General features: G+C 43.6%; 1 protein-coding gene and 1 pseudogene across 1 annotated transcript; one reads left to right on the plus strand and one right to left on the minus strand.

Annotated features, from left to right (window-relative positions):
- Window positions 1-1,251: 1,251 nt before the first annotated feature.
- Window positions 1,252-14,372, plus strand: CHGB (chromogranin B). The gene is made up of 5 exons (XM_036824257.1): window positions 1,252-1,300; window positions 5,822-5,868; window positions 6,335-6,428; window positions 11,458-13,097; window positions 13,994-14,372. The coding sequence occupies exons 1-5, from the start codon at window positions 1,252-1,254 to the stop codon at window positions 14,075-14,077; spliced, it is 1,914 nt and encodes a 637-aa protein (XP_036680152.1). The 3' UTR covers window positions 14,078-14,372.
- A 5,561-nt stretch (window positions 14,373-19,933) lies between these two features.
- LOC118881603 lies at window positions 19,934-23,164 on the minus strand (annotated as a pseudogene).
- Between the last annotated feature and the right edge of the window lie 220 nt (window positions 23,165-23,384).

The following is a 23,384-nucleotide window of genomic DNA, read 5'->3' on the forward strand; positions in this document are numbered from 1 at the left end:
CTTGAGATAAAATTATATCCAGAACAACATCAGCAATCAAAAAGCTACGTCAGCCCACTATTGTAAAGATGTCATCTGTTCCCAAATTGATCCACAGATTAAAGATGCCAGCTGTTACCAAATTGATCTATAGATTTGATGCAATTCCTATCAAAATCCTCAGAGTTTTTCATGAAAATTGAAAACTGATTCTAAAATTTATATGAAAATGCAAAGGGCCAAGAATAACCAATAACATCCTAAAGAAAAACAAGGTGAGAAGACCTTTTCCACCAGATATCAAGACTTATTTAAAAGCTATGGTGATAGAGAAAGTATGGTACTGCTCCAAGGATAAACAAATAGACCACTGAAATGGAATGGACTGATATTCTAGAATAGTCCAGAAACATACCCGTACACATACAAAAAACTCCAGGTTTTTTTCAAAGTTAAACTACAGAGCATGTGGGAAATATTGTCATTTCAGTAAAAAAAAATTCCCAGAACAATTAGGTGGTGATATGGTTTAAAAAAAAAAAGTGACTGTACCCCTATCTCATACCATGTTTATTCTAAAGCCCTGTTTCCTAAGGAAAATATTGATTTCCTCTGTCATCCTGCTTTGAGAGAATTCCTGAGAAATCTTTTTCCCAAAGGCTTCCCCCGCCCCCCGCCCCGTACATGGTGATCTGAAATAATAAAAAGTTTATAAAATAATGAGAAAAAAGAAAAGTAAGTCTGAATGTAGGAACTGGCTGTCGACCAACTGACAACAGTGAAAAGACATACACAGCCTCAAACACATGTTTCTAGATATGGAGGTTGGGGGGTGGTGCAGTGCGGGGGAGATGAGAAATAAGCTTGAGCAATCTAAGCAGGACCTCGCTCCTCTCCCTCCGACTCATTTTAACTACCTCCCCTCACCCTTACACCCCTTCTTCTGCCTAACTCCCCACCCCCGCTCAAGACCCAGAGCACCAAGGCGACTGGACTGGCGTAAATTTCTTCCTACTTGCGCCACCGGCCCCGGGGCCGCCTCATGACGTCAGGGCTGAGCGAGGGGGCGCCGCCTCCTGGGTGCCCGCCCCTCCCGGCCCTGCGGCCCCGGCTTGCTCTTTAAAAGAGCGGGGCCTGCGCCAACCGCGCCACACCGCGGGGACCAGGATACAAGGCTATTTTCCCGGAGTATCTTCATCTCGCCTTCCGTCCACATCTGCTCACCGCCAGCCGCCGCCCTCTTCTCCTGCGCAGATTACGGCGAGCCGGGCCATGCAGCCCGCAGTGCTTCTCGGCCTCCTGGGAGCCACGATGATGGCGGGTGAGTGGGCACTGTGGGGCGTTCAGCACCGCGGACAGCGCCAGCCTCTGCCTCTCCGGCCGCTCTGGGCATCCTGACTGGCGGATACTGGGAGACGGGGAGGGTTGAGTGGATGGTGTCTCCCTCTTGCTTGAGGTTCTTACTTTCTTCTCTTCCCTGGGTATTTCCCTTCAACTCCCCGCCCGAACGTCTGACTTGGAAAAAGCCAGAGGGCTTCCTAGCCCAACCAAAAGAGTCTCAGTTTTAATAGATATAAAGAAGACGTGCCCGCGCCTCCAAGGAAACCCCAAATTTTGTGCTCACTTCTAAAATGTCACATCCTCTTTACCTGTTTAGAGAGGTGCTCTTATAGTCTTATTCTGTATCTGTAATTAAGTGTTTGTTTGGCTTTTTAAAGCCAGATGACCACGGAGAGACAGGAGTACATGTATTATATTAGTTGGCAACTGTATAATTTATTTTATTATTTTATTATTTAAACATGATTAGATAAAAGTAAGTCTCATGTATATATGTAGATAAGATATATCTTTTTTCTTAACACATTCATATATGTGTGTTCAGGTATATGTATGCACAGTTTTAGTGTAATATTTTTCTGTATTTTGTATTTCTGTCTCTGGGGAGAGGTAATTTCACATTCAAATTAATCCATCTTTAAGTTATAAATGGAAACTGCAAGAGATATTTTGACTTTTGTATTCCAGAAAAATAATGAGTATAAAATAACCGCAAAAAATATTTTTAGAGTAGTAAAAAAAAAAAATCGTTTTAGTCATTTTGGGAGGATAAAATTTTAAGTAGTAGATATTTGACAGTGCCTCTTTATGTGTGGAAAATTATGAGATTGATCTTTCAAACTACTCTGAATCTCAAAGAAATGATCTTTGGAGATTTGGAGATTTGGGGGAAAAGTGTGTGTGTGTGTGTGTGTGTGTGTGTGTGTTGATGTAAAATCCACGAGTCCATTGAGAAGTAAATATGCCACCACCAGACTAAATTGGAGGGGTTTTTTTTAGCTGTCTTAATGACCTCAGAGAATATTGTTCTTATCTGAGATTGAGATTCCTAACTAGAGTTGAGGCATTGCCATCCATGAATATGAGGGTTTCATTGACAGCAATTATGGGATCCCAAAGAGAAAATGAAAGCCACTGGTAATTTATTTTATTGCAAACTACATACATTCAGAATTTTCTAAAATTCTTGTCACTCTTACAAATTGCCTATAAATGTTTTCGATTTAATTAAAGAAAACCAAATGAATGTTTAGAGTCCTTCCTGGTCAAAAATATTTTCAGAAAGGAATTGCTTAACAAGCTAAATCTGTGCTATACATTGTGCTATAGACCACAAAAACAATGTCATTTATGAGACTTATTTAACTATAGTGGTAAAATATTTATGGCTCTTATGCAAGATAATATTTTAAGAAGGGTTTATATTTTAACAGCAACTAAAATCAAGATATTATATTCTTTAAAAAATTTTTTTACTGAGCTATAATTCACACACCATAAAATCCACACTTTTAAAGTGCATAATTCAGTGATTTTTAGTACATTCACAGATTATCACATTTCAGAACATTTTCATCATGGTAGAAAGGAACTCCATATGCATTAGCAGGCATTCCCTATTCCCACCTCCCCCAAATGCTTGGATATTAGACATGGTAGCCTTCAAGCAGAGTTTGTTATTTAGTAAAATCACAGGAAACCTGCAGAAACCATCTGGCTCATTTCCTACCATTATGAACTTCTGAAGGGAGATCTACACCTTTCTACAGGAATTGTGCACTCTAAAAATTAATATGAGTGAAGGAGCTACTTGCTATTCATATATACTAGGTAAGATGATTTCTGCATCCAAAAGCGTTAGCGAGGACTTCCCTGGTGGTGCAGTGGTTAAGAATCCACCTGCCAATGCAGGGGACACGAGTTCGATCCCTGGTCCAGGAAGATCCCACATGCCGTGGAGCAACTAAGCCCATATGCCACAACTACTGAGCCTGCGCTCTAGAGCCCGCGAGCCACAACTACTGAGCCCGTGTGCCACAACTACTGAAGCCCATGCGCCTAGAGCCCGTGCTCTGCAACAGGAGAAGCCACCGCAATGAGAAGCCTGCGCACCGCAACGAATAGTAGCCCCCGCTCGCCACAACTAGAGAAAGCCTGTGCTCAGCAACAAAGACCCAACGCAGCCAAAAAAAAAAAAACACAGTTTGCGTACCATGTTATTTTATAGCTGTATTTTCATTCTGGGATGAAACCTTAGTTTGGTAGTCTTATGGAATATTAATACTTTGGAAGTTATTCTCAGATTTATCATATGATATTATTTGAAAAATTTTCTGCCATTTGACTACTTCACTATTATCACAATTATTGGGTTTTCTTTTGTGCACCCTTAATGTTAACTTTTACAAAAATAAGTTAAACTACTTTAGGGGTATCAACATACCTTCGGTTATTACGTTGCTGCCACAAATTCTATTGGAAGAAATACAATGGAACTTAGATGTCTCACTAGATGCATAATATGCTTCCATAAGGAGACCTTAGTTCCTTTCCATCAAAAAGATGTCTGAAGAGCCTCAATTAGGAAACAGGATTGTTCTGTAAAAACAAACATGAGCTACAAATTGTTTAGAGTCACAAAAGAAAAATATTCCTGTCCCCTCAAATCAGATGACTGTTACTACTTTAGCAATATCAGTAGTTAATAATAGCACCTATTAAACATTTGTGGAAAAAGAAGAGAAAAGTTATTAGCAAGAAACTGCATTTACCAAAGAAAGTTTAGTAAAGCTAGAATTTTAAAAGGCACCTTCTAGTTTATGACAGAAGTAATTCTCTCAGTTATTTCTTTTCAGAGCATTTTACAGATCTCAGGTGGGAAGAGTAAGTGCCAAAGTGGGAATGTTCTCAAATAATAGCCATTTGGGGGATAAAATAATGGCCCAGCATATTGGACCCTGAGTACCAAAGGTGGCCATCCAGATCTTGTCTGAACTACATTTCAGGAAGATAGTGGGGTCATACCTTGTTAATCACTTCTTAAATATTTTACCAGTGATTTTAACATGCTGCATAACTTTGGGCCTCTTGAAACAATTGAAGTAGATCCCAGGCTGTGCTTTGAAAAGGAAAATTCAGTAAGGTGAACAAATGAAATAGGAGTTTTATGTCTAGATTGAGCCCTATGATATGTAATTGATTGGGAGGAGGTAAAGAGATTGGAAAGCAAATATTTGGGGAGGAAAGGTCAGGTTGCTGGTAATAAGAAACAGCATTTGAGCAGCTTCCATCTCTGATGTCTGAGAGTTTTGCTCTTGCTCCAAGTAGCTCTTCACTTATCTCAGAGACCTGGAAGAATCTTCTGCACTGAGCTTCTCCAGCCATAATAGCAGTTTCTCCTCTAGGGAGTGTCAGGAGAACTGTAGAGGTGGGCATATATGTAAACGCTTTGAGCTCCTCCAGTGGAAAGGGCTTAGACAAAACAAAGTCAAAGTGAAAGATAAAAGAATCAAAGCAACTTTGAAAAAAAAAAAAAAAAAAAAAGCACTGTAAAATTAAAAACACCTGAAGCATTTCCTAAGATGACAAAGGCACTTCGATCCCTTCAATCCCTGGTTTAAAATAAGCAGAATCTCATGAAATTTAATTTAAATAAATTAAAATTTATCTTTCTGCAATATCCTCATGAACCATCTGTTAAACACCTATTTGCATATGATATTACGGACTCGACAATGTCCTGGTAAAATTAGATACCTCCCATATTCTTTACATGGCTGCAGACAACATGGGGGAAGGGAAACAACACTGATAGAGACACATCAGCATGCTTGTCCAAGAAAAGGCTTGGGGGTAAAACGAGGTAATTAATTATATAAGATAATCATAACCACATTTTTGTAAAGGAAGTGAGTTTCAGGGAGAATATTTTCTTGGGGACAGGAAAAGGCAAAGGGAATCACAGATCTTTACCCATTTTGAGTAGGCAGAAGGGTTGAGGAGGGCACCCCGGTTTCATTTAAACTAGGTTTGTTTTAAACTTTTTATTGACATATAATATATGTACAGAAAACTTCATATAGATCATAAGTATACAGCTTCCTGAATTTTTCCCTCCTCAAGCACACCTGTGTAATCAGCACCCAGATCAAAAACAGAACATTGCCAGCATCCCAGAAGCTCCCCTTGTGTGGATTTGATTTATATTGGATATAAGATAGCATTCATTTTCAAATCATGTTTATGACATTGCTAGGGGAAACAGCTGTGTGTGTGTGTCTGTGTGTGTCTGTGTGTGTGTGTGTGTGTGTGTGTGTGTGTGTGTGTGCAACTGGGGCAATTCTGGTCCCTGGGACAGACATCCCCAACTCTCTCCACTCTGCTCAGCTCTGACTTTGCCCCTCCCTCCAAGTAATATGCTCGGGGTGGGGTGATTTTGTGAGTTTGGGGACACACAGCTTCCAAAAATCAACTCACTTCCCATTCTTTTTTTCTTTCAAAGCTGTCAGTTCTGTGCCAGTGGACATCAGGAACCACAGTGAAGAAATGGTAAGTTGAAATGGAAGTCTGGAATCTAGACTTATATCTAGACTCTGGATTCTCCCACCCTTTATCTCATCAAACTAAACAAAATAAAAAACAAAAATAGACAAACAACAATGAGGAAATGGGAGCAAGTGATGTCCCTCCTGCCCTGGGCTTTTACCTCCTTCCTGGATGTTTTAGTGCCCCTGAGGATAGCTCTCATCACACTGTTTTCCTTTGAATCTGTTCAGAAATGGGTGTTTATTTCTCTTCTCTGGATAGTCTTGACCCAGTGCCTTCTTGCATTGCTCTGTGGGGAGGCCTGGGAGGTTTCATTACAGTCCTATATGTAAGTCTACATTCCTGACCCAAGAGGTCTGCATCGGTACAGGTCACATAGCCAAGCCTCTCTTGACAGCAGTTCTGGGTTAAGTAGTCGGGCATCCCAGTGATACCAACTTTGCCAACCTGCTTTCTGGTTTCCCCCTAGGTGACTCGCTGCATCATCGAGGTCCTCTCAAATGCCTTGTCGAAGTCCAACACTCCACCCATCACCCCTGAGTGCCGACAAGTCCTGAAGAAGAGTAAGTATCCTCCACTGCAGGAGATCTTTGTCCCTTGAGTAGTTCTTTCTCTTGCTCCCTCTGTTTCACCTTCCAGTTTACCTCCATATGAACCAGGGGCATGATGCAGTAGAAAGACTACAGGCTAGATCAGTATCTGGGGAGATAACATATGGCTTCCAAACCCTGCTCTGCCACTTAATAGCTGTGTTACCATGGGGAAGACCCCTTGCCTCTCTGGGCTTATTTCCTCAAAATAAAATGAGGGAGTTGAACTCAATGATAGTCTGTGAGCTGTCTATATAGTTCTTAAATTCCTTGGTTCGAGAGTTTGGAATTTTAAAACAGGCTTTCATTTGGGTGGAGGGAGGTATGGGGTGTGCTTGTTTGTGATTAGACAGGGGGGCAAAGTGTTCTGGAAGCAATGAAAGATGAAAGGATAGAAGGAGACAAAAATTACTCTTCCCTTTACCTTCTATTCTTCTGACAATGAGGAGTTAGAAGTTTGGAAAGGTGACTGGGAAACTTCTGGCCTGTGTACATGACCGATTGGCTAAGCCATTTTAATGCATAGCTTGATAGAATGAGAGGTAATACCAAATGGTGTCAGGAGTTCCAGGCCTGAGAACTGGAAGGGGTGGGGGTAGACTTAGAGCATCCAAGGAGTCAGAGCAATGGCCTTCTGGGTCTAGATTGGAATGTTCCCCTATACAAAACAGCTTATGTTGAAAACAAAATTTGAACAGTGATACGAGCAGTATCCATTGGAAGTTGACATGAAGAGGTAAATTTTACAAAACTATGCATCTCTGGGACTTCCCTGGCGGTCCAGTGGTTAAGACTCTGTGCTCTCAGTGCAGGGAGCACGGGTTCGATCCCTGGTTGGGGAACTAAGATCCCGCATGCTGCACAGCATGGCCAAAACAAAAAAAAAAACTATGCATCTCTTTCAGCATGAAGTCAAACTGATTCAAACAAATCCGAAAAGCTCTGTTCTCTTCAACACCTTTCTCTGCTTTTAAATTTTTGGTCAGGCTGAGAAGAATGGATTTTCTTTTTTCTTTTCACCTTCAAAATCTCCTATTGCAAGATAATACTCTCTTCCTGTTGCTGCACATGAGGCCCATGCATAAAATTATAACAAGTATGAGTGACTAGCCCAAAGAGTAACCTGCGGGGACTCAATCCACTATTGGGGGCTTCAGGATAACCATAGTAGGTGTGGGGGCCTGAGACTGTAGGAGACCCATGCACAGTGGAAGGAAGCTTCTCTACCACTTCCAGCCTACCTGCCTCTTTCTGAATTTCTCCCCAACTTTCTTTTCCAGCAATTACAGGAATGATCTTGTTAGAATGAGCATATTAGCCATTGCAGGGAATGAGTGAGAGCAGGGTGGGTCTCCAGGCAGGGACTAAAGCCTGCTCCTTTGGGCAAACCCATCTCGTTATCTCCCTTCCCCTTTCTTTGTTTACCAGATGGATGCAGAAGTTTTGGGTCTGTCATACTAGGTCATCAAAGAACCAAGATTGCTTAGGAAGAGTTGTTCATTGTAGGGCTTTGCTAACTGCCAAGATCAGATTCTTAGCTCTCAGGTAGGATTCTAGCCTCTGCTCATCACTGATTGTGCCCTGGGGTCTTTTGAGTCTCTTGAGAGAGCCCCAGGAAAACTGGTAAAAATCAAATGACCCATGTCTATCAGGACCTTGGAGACATCATACCCAGAGAGCCATTAAATACTGAGATTAGGGATATTTGAGCTCCTTCGGGGTTGCAGACTTAAACACCAGCCGGGGCCAGGCAAACACATAAGAGAAAAGGAATAAAACAGGACAGGAAGTGACTCACGAACTGGAGGATACATGCCCCTTCTAAGGAGGAGTAGATTTTTCTCAGCTTGAAACCTATTGTGAGAGAAATATAGATTCTGTTACCAGATCTTGGGATTTTTCAAAAGAATTTAAAATTTGGATATCTAAGCAATATCTCCTAGTATTTAAGCATTGCCTCTGAATTCAAATTTACTAAAAATATTATTTTAGGCCAAATAGAATTCACCTTTGGGCTACCAGTTCATAACTTCTGTTGACTGAAAAAAAAAAAAAAAAGCACAACCTAAAATTTGAGATTTATATTTTATTCCATGGACATACTAAGGACTTAAGCTCAGGAGAAAACCTCTCAGATACAGTCTGAGGGACTGTTTTGACGAGGTAAGGGAGGAGCCAGGATATATAGGCGTTTTTGCAATAAAAACCAGATAGTCAGAACATCAAAATATTACTGTTAATTAAAGAAAACCAGACATCTTAAGTTAACGAATTTAGCACTTTTCTAGGTATGGGAAGATGCAAGAGTCTGGGCTTATTGAAGTCATTCCTTTGATATGCACGTTAATTATCTTGTTTTTTTCCATCCTGAATCCCCTCTGGGTACACAGTTAGGTGTGGCTGCAGTGCCTAGATGGCCAGGACATCCTTTGTTTACTGATTTGGCAGGCGACATTCTTTGTCCACACTTCTGTCCTATTCTGGTTTTCTCTCTCCTGCTGAAATGTCTTATGCTGATCACAGGACTGGTGGAGCTTTCTGCCAACAAGCTGGATGAATTCCTTCATGTAGCCTCCCTCCCATCCCCAGCCCATCTCTGTCTCCACTCCCACTCTCTCCAGCACATCTCTGGAGTGAGCACACGCTTACTGAGCAAACGAACATTTGGGGAGCAGGGAAGAATCATTGTTTCATGGCTTGAAGAGACCTTAGGGAATTCATAGTCCAATTTCTTAACAGGTATAAGAATCTCTTTGATCTGGTCATCTTTGCAACATCTTTGCAACAATTTCTTAACAGGTATAAGAATCTCTTTGATCTGGTCATCTTTGCAACATGATAGCTAGGGATGGAAGGTGCATTTTCCACTTTTTACTTGAAGTAAGAGTGAGCTTCACACCTTGGTTTTACAGATTGACAAGACTGTATGCTGCTAATCACAGCCCTCCTCAGATCTCACCTGAGGGGACTTAAAGCTAAATTTAGGAGGAAGTGCTAAGCCTCAGGCAAGCTGCTACAAGCAACACACATTTAACCTGGAAAAAATAAAAACACTTCTCTTCTTGACCAGCAGGCAGTAGGAAAGGGGCCACACAGCCTCTGCCCCGGGAAGCTGAGATTCTGTCTGGATGACATCAGTATCTGCTCAAAGCCTCCTTGCTTACCTGTGCCTACCTGGTCAGCCCTGCCTCAGTGCTGCACACACCACCACTGGCTCTTAAAAGGCAAAGGCACTGGTGAGGGGCCAGCCCTCAGGTGTCTGGGTGTGAAAGGTCAGGGACATTTCAGTTGCCTCATAAAACATGAAAATATTATCATGCCAGGCTGGGCTTTTAAGCAGAGAGGAATAGACTGTCTGCTATTTCTTGGACATTTTTACAAAACAGACCAATTTTTCCTATTTTGCAAATGTCAGTTCAAAATGACTCATCAAGAGCCATTCAATAGAAATATCATGTGAACCACAAATATAATTCCAAATTTTCCAGTAGCCACATTAAAAAAGTAAAAAGAGACAGGTGAAATTAATTTTAATAATACATTTAATGTTGTCCAGTTTATTTTATTCAATATATAATTTGTACATACAATATGTTTATAATATATATTATCTTATACATCCAAAATATTATCATTCCAACATATAATCAATATGAAAATTTGAGATATTTTACATTCTTGTTTTTCATCTGAAGTCTGAAATCTGGTGGTTTCTTACATTTACAGCATGTCTCAGTCTGGACCAGCCACATTTCAAGTCCTCAGTAGCCACAAAGTTTTGGTGGCCCCCACCATGGATGGCGCAGACGTCAGCCTAGAGCTGTGAGCAGCCTTGGCTTCAGGTGTTCTATATGAACTCAGTGACATCAGTTGAAACCCAAGCCCTCCCAGCTAACAACTCAGACAGTGTTAACTGCATATCTTCTTTCACAGGATGTCCTTGAGTTAAGGAGGATTTAGTGAAGATGCTGTCAACATTTGGAAAAGATGAGAAAAAACAGCATTCAATTAAAATGTCAGTTATACTGTGTACTGTTGATTTGTGCAATACAAAGATAACTCAGTTTACTGAAGTTCATTCTCAACATTTGAGAACATGTGGGGCAGATGGGACCTGAGTGAGGGAAGGACATGGTCCTTTCCACTGCTGTGCAGTTTTCTCAGGGAAGAAACAAACACCCTGCTTATCACCAATTACTAAGTTTTATTGTCACTTACTGCTAAGTTGCATCTACACAGTTGACTGGACAATAGAAGTCTGATAAACTAATTTAAAAATTTTTAATCCTTTGTTGAATCTGATATTTCCCATTTTGGGCATTTAACTTCATTTAGCTGGATTCTATGGGAACCATTTACACAACGCTAACTTTTAAACCCCTACTTAGAGCAAACATGGAAAGAATGGTCCTGAATTACACCTGTCTGAGCCTCAGTGTCTCTGTCCACAAAAAGAGGAGGTTGAAATACACAAATTCTAAGGTGTCTTCTGGTTCTAAATTCTAGTATTTTATAAACCTATATTTGGATTTCAATTTGGTCATTGAAAGATGCTTGTTGGGTGTTATGAAAAAATAAATATGCAGAGAATTTATTATCAGCTTTAAACACAGCTAAGGAGTTTTCATACCATTTCTTTCTTTCTTTTTTTTAATATTTATTTATTTATTTGGCTGCGCTGGATCTTAGTTGCAGCATGTGGGATCTTGGTTGCAGCAGGCGGGATCTAGTTCCCTGACCAGGGATCGAACCCTGGCCCCCTGCACTGGGGGTGTGGAGTCTTAACCGCTGGACCACCAGGGAAGTCCCCATACCATTTCTTTTAAAAATAATCTGAGTAAAAAAATAATAATAATAATAATCTGAATATATTCTTTATTAACTTAAAAAATTACCCAAGGATTTTCAGGATTTTTAGGATTTGTAGTGATCACTGAGGCTGTGCTTACTGAACCACAAACAATTCTGAAGTGATACTTACTCTTTTTTATTTTCATTACAGGTGGAAAACAGCTCAAAGATGAAGAGAAAAGTGAAAATGAAAACACAAGGTTTGAAGTGAGATTGTTAAGAGACCCAGCTGACGCCTCAGAAACCCCCAGGACCTCCAGTAGGGAGGACGCAGGGGAGGAGGACGCCCAAGGCCAGACAGTGGCAGACACAGAGGGTGGTGGGCACAGCCGAGAGCGGGCAGGCGAGCCCCAAGGCAGCCAAGTGGCCAAAGAAGCAAAGACACGCCATTCTGAGAAGAGCAAGGGACACGACAGGGAGGAAGAGGAGACAGAGGAATATCAGAAAAGGGAGCGTGTGGAAGACGGCAGTGAGGAGAGACACCCTGGAGGGCCAGGAGAGGCACAAACTGCTCTTCTCAGCCACAGAAACCAGACTCCAGCTAAGAAAGAGGAGTTAGTGTCCAGATACGATACGCAGTCTGCGGGGGGCCTTGAGAAGTCGCACAGCCGGGAGAGGAGCAGCCAGGAGAGTGGAGAGGAGACCGGGAGCCAGGAGAATGGGCCCCAAGAGCCGCAAAGCCACCCCGAGCGCCAGGAAGGACCCGAGGAGAGCGAGGAGGATGTCAGCCCCGAGGTGGACAAGCGACGCTCGAGGCCAAGACACCACCACGGGAGGAGCAGGCCCGACAGGTCCTCTCAGGAAGGGAATCCTCCCACTGAGGGAAGGGGGTACTCCCGGGAGGAGCCCCACGTGGGCACAGCCGGCTCAGGGGAAAAGAGAGCCCGCCATCCAACCCTCTCCAGGGCTTCAGAGGAAGAAGCCGAATACGGGGAGGAAGTGAGGAGTCACCCGGCTGCCGGGGCTCCCAGGCCTCCCAGCGAGGAGAGCCCGGAACAGGAGGACAGGAGGAAAGGCCTCGGCCTAGAGCTGAATAGCATGGCGCACGGCTATGACGAGGAGAGCGAGGAAGAGAGAGGCCAGGAGGGGGGACCCCGCCACAGAGCCCGGGGAGGGGAGCCGGGAGCCTACTCCACGCTACACCAAACAGAAGAGAAACGGTTCTTGGGTGAAGCACACCACCGTGCTCAGGAAAGCCAGACGGACAAGGCGAGGCGGCATCCACCAGGCGAGTTGAGAAATTACCTCGACTATGATGAGGAAAAGGGTGAGGAAGGAGCCCGGGGGAAGTGGCCGCAGCTGGGGGACCCGCAAGACGCTGAAGAGAACAGGGAAGAAGCTGGGCTTCGAGGCAAACAGCATGCTCCCCATCACATCACCGACAAGAAGAGATTAGGGGAGCTTGCCAGTCCGTACTACGGCCCTCCCCAGTGGAAGAGCAGCCGGTTTGAGAGAAAAGACCACATGGATGACAGTTTTCTTGAGGGCGAAGAGGAGAACGGGCTGACCTTGAATGAGAAGAATTTCTTCCCAGAATACAACTATGACTGGTGGGAGAAAAAGCCCTTTGAGGAGGATGTAAACTGGGGGTATGAGAAGAGAAACCTGGCCCCCAAACTGGATCTGAAAAGGCAGTATGACAGAGTGGCCGAACTGGACCAGCTCCTTCACTACAGGAAGAAGTCGGCTGAGTTCCCGGACTTCTATGACTCAGAGGAGCAGATGGGCCATCGCCACGCAGCAGAAAATGAAGAGGAGAGGGCTGGCCAAGGAGTTCTGACGGAGGAAGAGGTATGGTGTGGGGCTTTTGCTTAAAACTGACTTCCGGTGGTTAATTTTAATATGTTATACACAAGACTGTCTGATATTATGGGGAGACATGGATGGGAATTAATCACCGTGGGACTGGATGCCTAGTAACGGAGCGGAGACAACCTCTGGGTTTGATTTCCACCTGGCGTCTAGCCATCGTCCACATCCCTGTTCACTTCCTCCCACTGCAGTGCTGCAGTGCTGCAGTGCTTCTCAACCTCGGCTGCACGTTGTCATCACCTGGAGAGCCTGAAAAATTACTGGCATCTGGGACCCACACCCAGAGATTCTGTTTGGTACTGGATGCTGCCTGGGCATCAGGATGTTTTAAAGCTCCCAGGCGGTTTCCATGTTCAGCCAAGGTTGAAAACCACTGGTCTAGTGTCTTCTCCTTGATCATTTGACTTTTCATCACTATTTCCCAGGGTAGGAGAGAACAGGTGATACAGAAGTTAGTTGCTTAGTTCTATCTCTGTCATCTCCTGGCCTATAACAGTCAGACATCTACGTGTAGGAGAAGTAACATTACCAGAGCTTTACCTTCCTTAACAATGTTTTTTTCCCCCAATTTTGATTATGTAGGTTGGTGCTTCTCAGACTTGAATGTGCCTCAGAATCATGTGGGATTTCTAGCCTTAGAGTTGCTGATTCAGTAGGTAGGTCCCAGGTGGGGCCCAAGAACCTGTATTTCTGACGAGTTCCCTGGTGATGCTGATGCTGAAGGTCAAGGAACCACACTTTGAAAACCACTGATGTTGGGTATCTCCTATAGCCTCTAACATATCAAAAATCCCCCTTTCTGTTCATACTCCCTAAAAGTGCAAAGAGCTAAATTGATCTGGGACCTCATGCCTCTACTTCTCTGTATTTTCTAGGAAAAAGAACTTGAAAACTTGGCTGCGATGGATTTGGAACTACAGAAAATAGCTGAGAAATTCAGTGGTAACCGAAGGGGCTGATGGTCGTTGGAGCAAAGGGCAGATTTTAAAAGCAGCCCTCACATGATCTGTTTTCCACCACTTCACTGAAAGACCCCATTTATTTACCCAAAGGCAGAAAGTAGAATTTACCGTTCATCAAATGTTTGACACGATTGGAAATGTCCTTAATTTTTGCCAGAATGTTATTGAAAATATGAATAGCATGACTTGTAGCATATTCTTTATCAAAAAATAGATATATTAACATGCTTGTGACAATGACTGTGCTACTGTCCTTGAAAAAATGTCTCAGTTTGAAGTAATAAAAGATTCACCTGAGGCCAAGAGTGTCATGTTCTCAGCTTCCTTTGGGCTAATAGGGAGGAGTGTGACTTTTAGATCCATTCTTCAAAGTGAATTCTAAAATACAGCACTAAGATTTGTTGGTTTGTTGATGTTTGGATACAGAAACGAAAAAAAAAAAAGGAAAAGAGCAAACATCTGAAATAAAAGAATGTGGAGAGGGCTTCCCTGGTAGCACAGTGGTTAAGAATCTGCCTGCCAAGGCAGGGGACACAGGTTCGAACCCTGGCCCAGGAAGATCCCACATGCCGCGGAGCAACTAAGCCCGTGAGCCACAACTACTGAGCTCGCGCACCTAGAGCCCGTGCTCCACAACAAGAGAAGCCACCAAAATGAGAAGCCTGCACACCGCAACGAAGAGTAGCCCCCACTCACGGCAACTAGAGAAAGCCTGCGCATAGCAACAAAGACCCAACGCAGCCAAAAAACTAAATTAAAAAAAAAAGAATGTGGAGGATATAAAGAGAAAGAGATCAGGAAAAGAGATTGCTCCCCCAGGCTGGAGAAAGATTAAATAGGCTTGAAGAATCTGTTTCAAAAATTATTATAAGACATTACTTTAAAAATCCGATTATCTGGAGAGCTCTGGGAATAGCTGGCCAAGGGTCATTTTTCAGGGCTGAGGAGACAGCCTGGATAGTGGGAAGAACTCCAGACTGGGAATCACAACATCTGGGGTAGGCCAGACAGATCCTTGGACCTTCAGGGCCTGTCTCATATCTGCTCTATAAGAAGACAGGGCTCTTGACTCTAAGTAACTGTGTGACTTTGGGCAAGTTACTTTCCCCCTCTGGGCCTCAGATTCATCAGTAAAACAAGGATATCTGTTCCATTGGGTTGTTGTGAGGATGACTGAATTTAAGCAAAACACTCGGAGTAGTGCCCGGTGTAAGGCAATGGTGCAGGAAACGGTGGCTGCTACCATTTTTATGGCTGCAGCTTCTCACAGCAAGACCAACGGACAATAGCCCTTCTCCCTTCTTTTACCTGGCATTTCATTCCTCACAGATGGTGGCTTCTACTTGGTTGATTACTCCTGTTTTGGCAGTTCAGGTAAAGAGTTGTCCTCCGGGCATCACCCATGACTTTTATTCATCTGGAAGGCCTGGTTCTCCTCCTCTAAACTAAGTTAAGACTTGCCTGTGATAATTTAGCCAGATTCTTGTCAGGTTAACTCTTGGTGACATACTTCTCCAGGAGAGTGTCAGTTTATCATATGGAGAGCAAGCCAGTGTGATGAATCAGTGTGACGAATCTGACAGAAAATTGTTCTAAATCTGGGCACACATACACTTCTAAAAGGCTGCTTATTTTCTCTCTAGGTATTTTTTCTGGCCATGGGATCACGATGGGCTGCTCGCAGAGGCGAGTGGGAAGTGCTGGGGGTCATGGCTGCTGGAGGCAGTCCTCGTGGGACAAGGAGTTAGGATGCAAATGTCGTTCCGGTTTCTGGGGGCTGCCGTAACAAAGTACCACAAACTGGGTAGTTTAAAACAACAGAAATTTACTCTCTCACAGTTCTGGAGGCCAGAAGTTCAAAATTAAGGTGTTGGCAGGGCTACACTCCCTCCAGAGTCAGTAGAAGAATGTCCTTCCTGCCTCTTCCAGCTCCTGGTGGCCCCAGGAGTTCCTTGGCTTGTGGCAGCATCATTCCAATCTCTGCCTCCATCTTCTCATGACCGTCTTCTTTCTATGACCCTCTCCTCTTCACACAATGTTCTTTTTATAAAGATACCAGTCATGTTGGATTAAGGGCCCACCCTACTCCAGTATGAGTAATTACCTCTGCATCAATCCTATTTCCAAGTAAGGTCACATTTGGAGGAACTAGGGGTTGGAACTTCAACATATCTTTTTCTGGGGGCAAAATTCAAGCCATAACAAACAGGCCAGCTCCCGCACCCCTCAGGTGGATTAACTCTGAGCCGCATATTCTATGCCTCCTAGAACTCCCCAGGGGACTGAGCCCCAGGTGCCACAGGTGGCCTGCTCTCTAGTGCACCCTTTATGGGCTCTCTTTACCTCTCTGTCCTGCTCCTACTGGTGACCCTACTGGTGTTTCCTGGGATCACCTCCCAGATAAACTGATTGTCCTCAACTTCTCATCTCAGGGATTGCTTCTGGGAAAGCCCGACCTAAGAAACCATTCAACGGCAAGCTCAAACTCGTCTTATGGTAAATAAGGTAACCACACGTTGTAATACATTGTAGTTATAACCTCTTGCGTTACTGTGTCTTGACAGAAGATACTGGGAAATGCTTAACACGTTGCAATACATGCAATGCAATATGTCTCTCCCCTTCTCTACTGCAGTCCAGTAGAAAACAAAATCATTTCCTAAATAAAGAGAATTCAAGGGGCCCAGAATGAATAGGGATTTACTTACTGGATGAGAGAAACACGGCAATGCATCAAATGCCTGCCTGGCAAGTCACACACACACACACACACACACACACACACACACACACGGTGGGCACTGCTCATGAGGAGAAGCTGCTGGCAGATGGAGCACAGCTCTGCATGGTGCCCCAGGCTTGGAAATGGTTCACACAGCTTCCTCCTGGCCCACTGCCTGGTGAGGCCCTGTGCTCTAGCACAGCTTTTCATATTAGTTTGCTGACACTTCAGGGCAGGGGAATGTGCAGGCACGAATGACCTATCAAGGTTGCAGGAGACATCCAAGAGAATCCCACCTGAGCCGTGGTGCCCAGCAGAGTGCAGTTAGGACCTCTGGGTGCCACCATTTCTTTGAGGAGTCAAGGACTAACCGGGTCACTGTTTTTTCCCCCTTTAATCAAAATAATATATGTTGATGGCAAAACATTGAGTGAGTGTTATGAGTTGAATTGTGTGCCTCAAAATGATATGTTGAAGTCCTAACCCCTGGCACCTGTGAATGTGACCTTATTTGGAAATAGAGCTTCTGCAGATGCGATCTATAATAGTTACGATGGGGTCATTAGGGTGGGCCCATATCCAACATGAAGAGGGAAATTTAGATACAGACACATACAGAGAAGAATGCCATGTGAAGACAGACATACAGGGAAGAAGTCCATGTGAAGACAGTGGCAGAGACTGGAGTTATGCTGCCACCAGCCAAGAAATGCCTGGGGTCACCAGAAGCTGTAAGAGGCTAGGAAGGATTCCCCCCTAGAACTGTCAGGGGGAGTGTGGCCCTGCTGACACCTTGATTTGGAACTTCTGGCCTCTAGAATTGTGAAATAAATTTCTGTTTTAAGTCACCCAGGTGTGGTACTTTGTTAGGGCACCCTATGTACCTGATACAATGAGAAACAAATGGCCTCTGCCCCCCTCCTCCCAAATCCTTCTGCAGATGTAGCCATCTATAGTTACTTTGCAGTTTTTTTTTCTTACTTGAGTATTTAATTGTCACAGTCTCTAATATTTTATCAAGTGATGGGACAGGAGGGGAGAAAGTGTCCTATCCTTACAAAATGAAAATACACAACATACCATTGTAACATATAGTATAATTGGGAGATCTCAGGTACTAAATAATTAACTAAGTGCAACAATTACTATTCTTAGCTCAGGAGCTAAGCATTTGTTGCTTGGACACATAACAGGCCTCAATGAGAAAGTAAAGACCAAAAGGAAGCTGGATGAGCCACGTGGACACCTGGGGAAGGACACTTCAGGCGGAGGGAACAGCAGGTGCAAAGGTCCTGAGACAGGAATGTGGTTGGCACGTTTGAAGAAGAACAAGCAGGCAGCATAGGGGACAGTCATAGGGGATGAGGGTAGAGAGGTGGAAGGGTCCAGATCATGCAGGGCTTTGTAGGTCCTGGTAAGGACTTTTGCTTTAGCTATTGGAGAGTTCTCTGGAGGACTGACATGATTTGCTTTACATGATAAAAACACTGTGGCTGCTAGGTTGAGAGAAGGCTGTAGGGGAAGTGAGGGCAGAAACACAGAAACCAGCAAGGAGGCCACTGCAAAACATCCTGGCGGGTCATTGTGATGGCTTGGACCAGGGTGGTGGCACTGGGGGTGGGGAAAAGTAGTCACACTCAGGATCTGTTTTGGAGGCAGATGACAGGGAGGGCCGATGGATTTGGTGTGGCAGGAGGGAAAGAGAGGAATCAAGGATGATTCCAAGGTTTCAGTCCTGAGCAACTGGGAAGAAGGGAGGTGGGGAAGGTTGCAGGAGGGACTGGCTTAGAGGGGAGGTATGTGGAACTCAGGTTGGGATTTGTTAAGTTTGAGATGTGACTAGACACCCAGTGGAAGTGTTGAGTAGTGTGTATGGGCCTGGAGCTCAAGGAAGAGGGCGGCTAAAGACACGGTGTGGGAGTCACCATCACAAAGATGGTGTATAAAGCCTCAAAATGGGGTGAGATCACCTAGTGTTATATAAATGAGCCAAAGATGGCCTCTGTATATCTGCCCCAAAGTTGTTTATTTCTTCACTGTAGGCTGAGAACCGTTAGCTCAAAAGCCTGTCAGTGTCAGACTCAAAATTTATACATCCATTCATTTTAACATAGCCCAAAGGAGCACATTTTTGGACATTCAGGGCCCATCTGCTTTGCATACCTCTGCCAAACTATACTTAGCATCTGCTGGCCATTGATAAGATAGAGCCATGTGACTACAAGACAGACCTCAGTCCTTATAAGCTGTGAGACTCCTGCCCCTTGGACCTCTCTGACTCAGCGACTCCCTGCCGTGCCGCTGAGCGGCATTACCTAGACACCAAAGGCACCACCCCGACTCCCCTCTCCCTGGGAGTTCTCTTGCCCTCCTCCCCGTGAGTAGCAACGCCCTTGGTGCAGCTTCTGGACAGATTCCTGCTATGAGGAACATCCCTCCCTCCCCGCCCTTGCAAACCTGTCAGAGCATCGTCATCACCCAATAAAAGTAGGTATGCGCTCCTGCCACTTCATGGTTCTATCTTTTTCTTTTATCAGTTCCCAAATCCCTTGAACATCCTACACCCAGGCAGCAAGTATAGACAATAAAAGGGAAGAGGTGCAGTTGCTGAGCCCCGGGGCACACTGATATTTTCCTAAACATTCATATCAGAGATGAAGAGGAACCAGCAACAGAGATGGAGGAAAAAAGGCTAAAAAGGAAGCAGGGAACCAGGAGAGGAAAACTGTCACACGGAGAGGGGTCAAATGCTACCAATAGGTTTAGAGGACTGAGAAAGAGCTTTGGATTTCACTTTACATCTTTTTTTTTTCCTGTAAATTCACTTACTGCTTTAAAGTTTTTAACTGTTTCAGCAGTTACAGGAATTTTTTTTTTTAATCAGAAAGAAAAATATTTACATTTTAAATACAAAAGAAAAATTTTAATTATTCTTGGTTTACCTCTAAAACCCAACCACTTACATGCTCATGATTTTTTTTTTTTTTTTTTTTTTTTACTAACCTATCTATACAATGTGTGCATCCTGTGTGATTACTAAGCATTTATTTACCCTTGGATTTTCTGTGTCAGGTTTACTTTGTTGTGGAGTTTCTTTAAAAAAGCTAACTGAATTTGTCCAATAAAAAGTCTCACATTTTTTGGAAAACCAGTGATGCAACATTGTTTCCAGATCTGCCTCCAAAGCTGAACTTGGGTGTTGGTAGCTCTTTGAGAAGTTCAAATCCTTCACTGAATTCATTTAGCAATGATTCCTTGGTTAAATTATATTAGGTTATTAGAAAAAAGTCTTTCACTTTTCAACATTCTGGAAAGAGATTTCACATAATGCTTCACCTCCTCAATTGCATTGTTAGGATTAAGGCTTACGGCATCAATAGTCCCTTTGGCAATACTAGTATGAAATCGAGGCAGCTTTGCAGAAAGATTCAAAAAGTCTTCTACCTTCAACTTAATAAAACTTCTTTCTCTATAATATTTCTGGAAAGCTCTATCAATTCCAGTAATGTTAGGGAAACCAAGTTCTGCCATTTCCAGTTTCACTATCAAGTACTAAAGCATCCAGTAGAATCTTGTGTTTTTGCATCTACCTTAGTCGAGCCATACCCTTTTCTCCAAATGAGATTAATCCTGTATCTCCATATTCTTGGAGAGTTTGCAGTTCTCTCACTGATAATAGCATCCCAGTGCTCTTGGGTCCCCAGCCATTGGGACGAAGCCATCCCCTCTGGAACTGCCCCCTGACTGTGCCTGGGGCCCCAGCGCCACTGCTCTGTTCGTTCCCACCACGCTCCGAAATGCTGCCCTCCTGTTCCATTCATCGCTTCACTTAAATCTGTGATCACCACACTTTTCCTTAGAGGGCCAGATGGAACATAGTTTAGGCTTCGAAGGCCATATGGTCTCTGTCACAACTATTCAGCTTGGCTATAGCAGAAAGCAGCCATGGACAGACAATACTTGAACAAATTAGCCTAGCCATGTTCCAAAAAAACTTCATTTATGGGCACTGCAATTTGAATTTCATGTAATTTTCACATATCACAAAATTATTCTTCTTTTGCCTCCACCCCAACATTTAAAACCGGAAAAACCAGTTTTTAGCTTGAGGCCATACAAAAAAACTGGCGGTGCACCAGATTGGGACTGTGGGCTGTGGCTTGCTGACACTTGGTTTAAAGCAGGCATATTCTTTCTTATTTTTGTCTCCTCTATTCCTTGAGTCTGTCGCCTTACAGCTACTTTGTGTCACTCACAGGTGATGGAAAAGAACTGTGAGAGGCCACCTTACTTACACTTACTTGTTTGTGGAAAGTACTCCCAGAAGGCAAACAACTTTTCACTCTCACTTCCTCCACCCTCTGGATTAATTTCTCTTTTTCCTCTTTTTCCAAGTGTGCTGGTTTAGAATGATAACAACATACAACATATTGAGGCCACCCACATTTTGAAACAAGTTTTCTTTAGTACCTTGTTAACTTTCTGGCAATGTGAAAATGAAATGTCTAAATCTTTCCAGTCCTGTTTTAATATCTCATTTAAATGCCAGAAGCCCAGGTTACTAATGAACTGTAAGAGGCAAAAATAAAAGGAGGGGGGGAGTACATCACATTAATTTCCTATGCTTCAAAGATTTTGCACTTCCTCAGAAAGGGTCAAAAAACAGTGGGTGCCTAATAAATGTTAATGGGGGTAATTAACAGCTTATCAGTTGCTCTTCAGGTACTCACATTTCTTGCCATCTGACCTGTATTACATAAGGCCAAGAAAAATCTGTAATTTATTTTACAAAAATTAATATTAGCCCAGAGGCAACATTCTATTTCTAGTAAAGATATCAGATGTAATTGGATCCTTTCTAGCACTAGTTAAATAGAGTCCAAAATCAGGACCATTTAGAACAACATGAATTTTAATAATCAGATTTTTAGGACACGCTTCTTAGTATTTACTATTGCTATTGTAATATTTACAATCAATGCTTTATTTTTTTAAATTAATTTTTATTGGAGTATAGTTGATTTACAATGTTGTGCCAGTTTCTGCTGCACAGCAAAGTGAACCAGTCACACATGAAAGCCACTCTTTTTTAGATTCTTTTCCCATATAGGTGAAAAGCCACTCTTTTTTAGATTCTTTTCCCATATAGGTCACCACACAGCACTGAGTAGAGTTCCCTGTGCCACAGAGTAGGTTCCTATTAGTCATCCACCTTATATATAGTAGTGTGCATATGTCCGTCCCAATCTCCCAATTCACTCCCCCTTGCCCTTTTCCCCCCTGGCAACCATGAGTTGGCCCCCTATGTCTGTGACTCTCTCTCTTGTCCTGCAAACAAGTTCACCTGTACCATTTTCTTAGATTCCACATACAAGCAATATCATATGATATTTGTCTTTCTCTGATTTATTTCACTCAGCATGACAATCTCCAACAACAAATGCTTTAAAACAAAATGCACACGCCCTACTTTTTCTTCAAAAGTTTATACATATTAAAAAAGAATATATTTTTGGCTTTTCCATATACAACCAATAAATGAATGATTACCCATTAAGATCTGGTTCATATGAGGGAATTCCCTGGCGGTCCAGTGGTTAGGGCTCCTAGCTTCCACTGCAGGGGGCCTGGGTTCGATCCCTGGTCAGGGAATTAAGATACCGCAAGCCGTGCAGCGCAGCCAAAAAAAAAAAAAAAAAGATCTGCTTCATATGAGAGAGGGGACCAAGATGGCAACATAGAAGGGTCCTGAACTCCCTCATCCCTCATTCGGATACACCAAATGTACAGCTACACACAGAGCAATCCCCTCTGAGAGAAATCCAGAAACTAGCTGAGTGATTCCTACACATCAGACAGATGAGAAAAGCCACATCAAATCCAGTAAGAGAGGCTGAGACACTCTCCACTTCATCCTTGGCACAGCACTGTACAGTTGAGAGGGAAATGCCAACCCCAACTCCCAGCCTCTCCCTGAGGAGCACAGGGTTTGGACCACAACATAGCACCCCAACATTTAAGAGTCCCACTCAAGGAACGAACGGGCCTCCTAAAGACCTAGCTCTGAAAGCCAAGGCAGTTTAGGTCCGTAGGACCCACAGGACTGTAGCAAACAAAGTAGCAGTTCTTAATGGCAACCAAACACTTGCTGCTGTGGCCACCCCCCGGGGCTCAGTGCAGAAGTAGCGGAGAACAACACCCATCTCCCAGCCTTTCCCTGAGGGTGTGACTACACACTTTACAAGGTGCTGCTTGAGCGCTAGGCTTCTAATTTAGCACACATTTAGGGACTGGCTGTGATCCAGGGCCACGGGAGTCTATGAGCACTTTCCCTACTTTCCACCTCTGGTTTGCCCCAACATTATCCGATTGCCAACCTCTCCGGAAGGAGCTTGTACACATGTCTGGCACCCCAGCTGCCACCCAAGGAATAGAACCCCAAATCTAATAGCCAATGAGAACTGCATTCACGAGTCCCACAGGACTTTAGCAAATAAGTTTTTATATGGGTGCAGGAGCACCCCCTGCAGCTATACATCTGGGTTCAGTGTAGAGGGAGCAGGCAAAATTGCTCACCTCCCA

The sequence above is a fragment of the Balaenoptera musculus genome, chromosome 15 (genome assembly GCF_009873245.2).
Source record: "Balaenoptera musculus isolate JJ_BM4_2016_0621 chromosome 15, mBalMus1.pri.v3, whole genome shotgun sequence".
Taxonomy (NCBI): domain Eukaryota; kingdom Metazoa; phylum Chordata; class Mammalia; order Artiodactyla; family Balaenopteridae; genus Balaenoptera; species Balaenoptera musculus.